This window comes from Solanum tuberosum, unplaced genomic scaffold, assembly GCF_000226075.1.
Source record: "Solanum tuberosum cultivar DM 1-3 516 R44 unplaced genomic scaffold, SolTub_3.0 scf00093, whole genome shotgun sequence".
Classification (NCBI taxonomy): Eukaryota; Viridiplantae; Streptophyta; class Magnoliopsida; order Solanales; family Solanaceae; genus Solanum; species Solanum tuberosum.
Genome location: NW_006239018.1, coordinates 619,742 through 624,691, shown reverse-complemented (window position 1 = coordinate 624,691; position 4,950 = coordinate 619,742). Strand labels below are relative to the sequence as shown.

Here is a 4,950-nt window from a genome sequence, read left to right as displayed (position 1 = left end):
ACCAGTCACGTAGAAGAGTGGCCACCCTCAACATTGCAGTTGACAACTCATATGAATAACCTAGTCCACAAATTTAAGTCTAAGCCTGGCTCTACTCTATCAATTATTATTTTTATCTTTTATCCGTGTATATAATATATATTGAAGTTTGATTAATTTAAATTTATATCGTTAATGCTCTATTAGGAGGAAAGCACTTCCTAATAAGTTTTACTTTTGTATTCAATGACGCAAAAAAGAGAGTAGAAAAAGTCGTGCGACGCTAGAACAAAACAGCGTCGGTCCATTCCAAATAGAGTTGAATAATACTTAGGTTTTACATTTAATATTTGTTCAAAGTATATTTAATATCTTAATGAAAATAAAGTACAATTTTTTATTGGGGAAACATGATGATAATTAAGTAATTTAATTCTACATTCTCTTTTTTTTTTTTTTCTTTCTCGTAATTAAGTTTGTACTACTTTGCTTTTTTTCCTAATAAGACATCTAATCTCTTAAAAGTAAAGACAAGGGCATAGAACAAATTAAATTTCACATTTCTTCATTCTTTTTCATATTTCAAGTACTACAGTAAGCAAATTCAAGTAATAGAATTTTGTTTTTAAATAAAATTATCAACGTCTAAAATCAAGTTTATTGTTTTTTAACTTCTTATTATGTATTCTCATTTGACAGTTGTTATGTTATTTCATTTTTATATATGAATATATATTGTTTTCATAATTATATATTAGAATTCAATATGTTAGCTAGAAAATACTAATAGCGTTGTTTCACAAAATTAAAACAAAAAAGAGAAATAAAATTCAAGTTAGTTGACTAACAGGAAAAAAAATTTGAGCCAAAATATAATGGAAGGTAAAATTAACTTGTTTCGAATAAGTTCAGATATTTTAAATCTTTTTCTCTAAACTTATTTTTTTTTAAACTTTGAAGAGACGCTTCCCCTCACTAGTCGCATATGATAGAGTGGCGAAGACTCAACATCGCAATATGAAATTTTATATTGCAATCAATTGCTTCATTACCACGTACTTATGGAGTAATTGTTTCTGTATCAAATTAAATGACGCAATAGGTCGAAAAAGTCGAGCACAAAAATTTGATGAAAGCTCTCCCCTATTAAATTAAGAGGACTTCTGTACTTAGGTAAATTTATTTAATAAGATATAGAGATTAAAACGAAAGATAAATACTTTTAAAGTTTAGTTCCTGATATAAACATGTTTATGTGTTTTATCAAGTTGAGTATCTATCGGAAACAATTCTTTTATCTTCTTCGGAGGAGCGGAGGGAAATAAATGTGGAAGGGAGACTTAGAAATATGAAGAATCTGTCATCACCAATCACGTAGAAGAGTGGCCGACCCTCAACATTGCAGTTGACAACTCATATGAATAACCTAGTCCACAAATTTAAGTCTAAGCATGGCTCTATTATATTCTATCGAAATATTATTTTTATTTATTTTGGTTTCTTATCGATATTCATATTGAAATCCGACTAATTCAAATTTATATAGCATAAAGCCTTATTTGAAGGAAAGCGCTACCTATTAAGTATTATTTTTCGTATTTGATGACGTGAGTGACACGAAGGCATTAAGAAAGCATCCCCCTTTGATACTTAGGTTCGGCTGGCCTTTCACTTGCCCAGGCCAGTACACATCTCTTCTTGGCGCTAGCCGGTTCGCTTTTCTTTTAGCAATTTAAGGCAGAATCGGGTCTCTTGGGTGGGGTGGGCCATTCCATCAAATCTTTGAGAAGGGGCTCAGTCTCGTTACTCTCGTATTTGATGGTCGGCGTGGCGATATGCTTCGTTTCTACGACTGCCTTCCTAACCGTTGAAAGACTGAGCGAGAACGGTAAGGGGCGGAAAAAAAAAGAGAGTAGAAAAAGTCATGCGACGCTAGAACATAAAATAGCGTCGGTCCGTTCCAAATAGAGTTGAATAATACTTAGGTTTTACATTTAATTTTTGTTCAAAGTATATTTAATATCTTAATGAAAATAAAGTACAAATTTTTATTGGGGAAAAATGATGATAATTAAGTAATTTAATTCTACATTCTCTTTCATTTTTTTTTCTTTCTCGTTATTAAGTTTGTACTACTTTGCATTTTTTCCTAATAAGGTATCTAATCTCTTAAAAAATAAAGACAAGGGCATAGAACAAATTAAATTTCACATTTCTTCATTCTTTACATATTTCAAGTATTCCAGTTAGCAAATTCAAGTAATAGAATTTAAAAAAAAAATAGAATTATCAACGTCTAAAATGGAGTTAATTGTTTTTAACTTCGAATTATACTTTCTCACTTGACAGTTGTTATTTTATTTTATTTTAATAATTTTACATATAAATATATATTATTTTCTTAATTATATTATATATTAGAATTCAAATATGTTAACTAGAAAATATTAATAGCATTGTTTCACAAAATTAAAACACAAAAGAGAAATAAAATTCAAATATACGCTAAAAGAAAAATGAGCTCTTTAGATAATGCTTCTAAAAAGATTAAATATATTGATTATATTGTAAAAAGAAAAATATATTATCAGAAGAAACAATTGTTATTATATACCGTATACATATACTTTACATAAGAACGAATATTTAAAAAAAAAAAAAAAATGTATGAATTTTTATAAAATTTAGCTTTAAACCACGAATACGGAATAATACTACGAGTAAAAACTAGAGATCCAAATAGAGTTGAAACGAAAACGCTAGAGGGTAATAGATACATTGAACCTGGACAATGCTCATTTTGGCGCTATAAAATCTCCTGCAACTCAACGATAGTCATAACAAATCAAATCAACATTTGCATTTCTGTTTTTAAATTTAAAAAATATTAGTTACTCCTTTTTTTTTGTTTCCACCATTTTTTTTCAACATCATGTTTACCACCATTGCTGTGCCTGCCGCCCAAACAAAGGCCTCCGCGGTGCCGGAGAGCGAGGTGCTGAGAAGAAGAAACGAGGAATTGGAGAAGGAATTGAAGAAGAGCATTGAAAGAGAAGAGAAAATGAAAGAGGAATTGAATAAGACATGGGAGAGGCTGAGGGTAGCGGAGGAGGCAGAGGAGCGCCTCTGTTCTCAGCTTGGAGAATTTGAAGCAGAGGCTGTTGATCAGGCTCGGATCAACAGGACCCGAATCCATACTTTAATGGATCAGCTTTCGATGGCCCAAAAACTTCTTCAGTCTGGTCAAATTACAATTCCTGATTCTCAATGATCAATTCATGGAATTTGATCTTTCATTGATTTTTCTCCCTCTTTTGCCGATTGACATGAATAGTTTAATTTTTTTCGTCTTTCTCCGTTTGATTTTGGCGCGTTGTGTATTGAATGCGGCCGGTTTGGTTTGGCTCCATGTAAATGACGAGATGAAAGATTAATTAGGAACTCAGAGTGGTGTGTGTATTGACTTTCTCTCCTTTCTTTTTGGAGATGTAATGGGAAATTTGTGTGTACATTTACATGTATTTGTTCTTTCTTCATCAATATTCTTATATTCAACCTGATTCTGCGAAAATGATAAATGCGGCTGAATACACGTATTTTTCCTACTCACTCCATATTTATTGCACTTTTATGTGCAAGTTTGGTTATTAACACCATATCAGGTCATCTTTCAATTTTAGTGTTGGGTTAAAATATGTGCCCTGAAAACGGAGAGAGCAAAAACATCTCCATTGGAACGAACTTTTACAATCCTCAGTACATTTCTAAGATCAAAGTCAGCTTCCATGCCTTAGATGACTTTCATAAGTTTAATTCATTAGACTAAAAAATAAAAGGCAGCCAGCTCGATGGTGATGCACTAAACTCTCCCATTATGTGCATGGCTTGGAGAACAGAACGGAGAAACTATAAGAATTCTGTAGGAAACTATCCTGCATTTCTGCAAGAAGCTGTTTCTATAGCTTGAACTTGTGATCCTATAATTATAACTTTACTAGTTACGCCAACTCATTATACTAATATACACATGAGCGGTTGTGGCATCCTGCAACCAAGTGTGTCGATCTTCTTATTGTTGTTATCTTCATTTTCTTTTAAAATGGATCCGAATTAGCTTATGCTCAACTGATCAACATGTCAAATAAGAGGTTCAATACAATTCCCTTCACCAAAAAAAATATACAAGATCTCTATTAATTCCAATTCATATTGCATAAATGGTTTTCTTCTTCATGTAAACGGTTGAATTTCTAACATGATCAGTAAATATCTAATGATAATAGTAAAAGGAGTTCAAATCGCAGATGCAAATTGTTGGCATAGAATTGAAACCACTATGTAAGTCATCATATAGGGAATTTAAAAAGGAACAATAATTAACTCCTTAACTTAATTCTCATCCTTTTCCTTTTTCCCTTAAAATTATCTGGATGTATTTTGGGCTCTGACAAAGTAGAAGCACTTTCCTTCACACTAACTGTGAACCTCACCCATGCTATTTTTTTCTTCCTGTTATGGTATCAAAGTATTTGTATATCTCTGCTTCAGGATCTATTTTTTTGCGAGAGGTTTGAAAGTCACTTGATGGTAAGAAGAGGAGATCATTCTCGATTTTTGATGCTTCACTATCCAATTTCTGCTTAGTAGGATAGGTCAGTCACTCCATCAACATTGCCGTTAAACAATACGTAGTCATTGATTTGTGTTTGGAAAGTTTTTTCTAATATCCGCAAGAAAAAAGAAATTATTTTTGACTATTTTTTATTTTAAGAAAAATTGAAGCACACATAGAAAAAACAACAACGAGAAAACATATACTAATACACAGAGCAAAATATGTTTAAACATGCCAAGTAAACAAAAACCTTATATAACCACTAAATCCTCAATCAACACTCCAACAATTTTTAATAATCCGATACAATACAATATCACCATATCCAATATTGCATAGTTACCTCCACATAACCT

The 4,950-nt window shown here is 31.6% G+C and overlaps 1 protein-coding gene across 1 annotated transcript; it reads left to right on the top strand.

Annotated features, from left to right (window-relative positions):
• The first annotated feature begins 2,753 nt into the window (after window positions 1-2,753).
• Window positions 2,754-3,519, top strand: LOC102598055 (uncharacterized). The gene has a single exon (XM_006347482.2). The coding sequence runs from the start codon at window positions 2,912-2,914 to the stop codon at window positions 3,248-3,250; it is 339 nt and encodes a 112-aa protein (XP_006347544.1). The 5' UTR covers window positions 2,754-2,911; the 3' UTR covers window positions 3,251-3,519.
• The last annotated feature ends 1,431 nt before the right edge of the window (window positions 3,520-4,950 follow it).

Bases quoted from the DNA above. Each gene is read 5' to 3' on its own strand.
- LOC102598055 (XM_006347482.2), top strand. From the start codon at position 2,912: ATGTTTACCACCATTGCTGTGCCTGCCGCCCAAACAAAGGCCTCCGCG.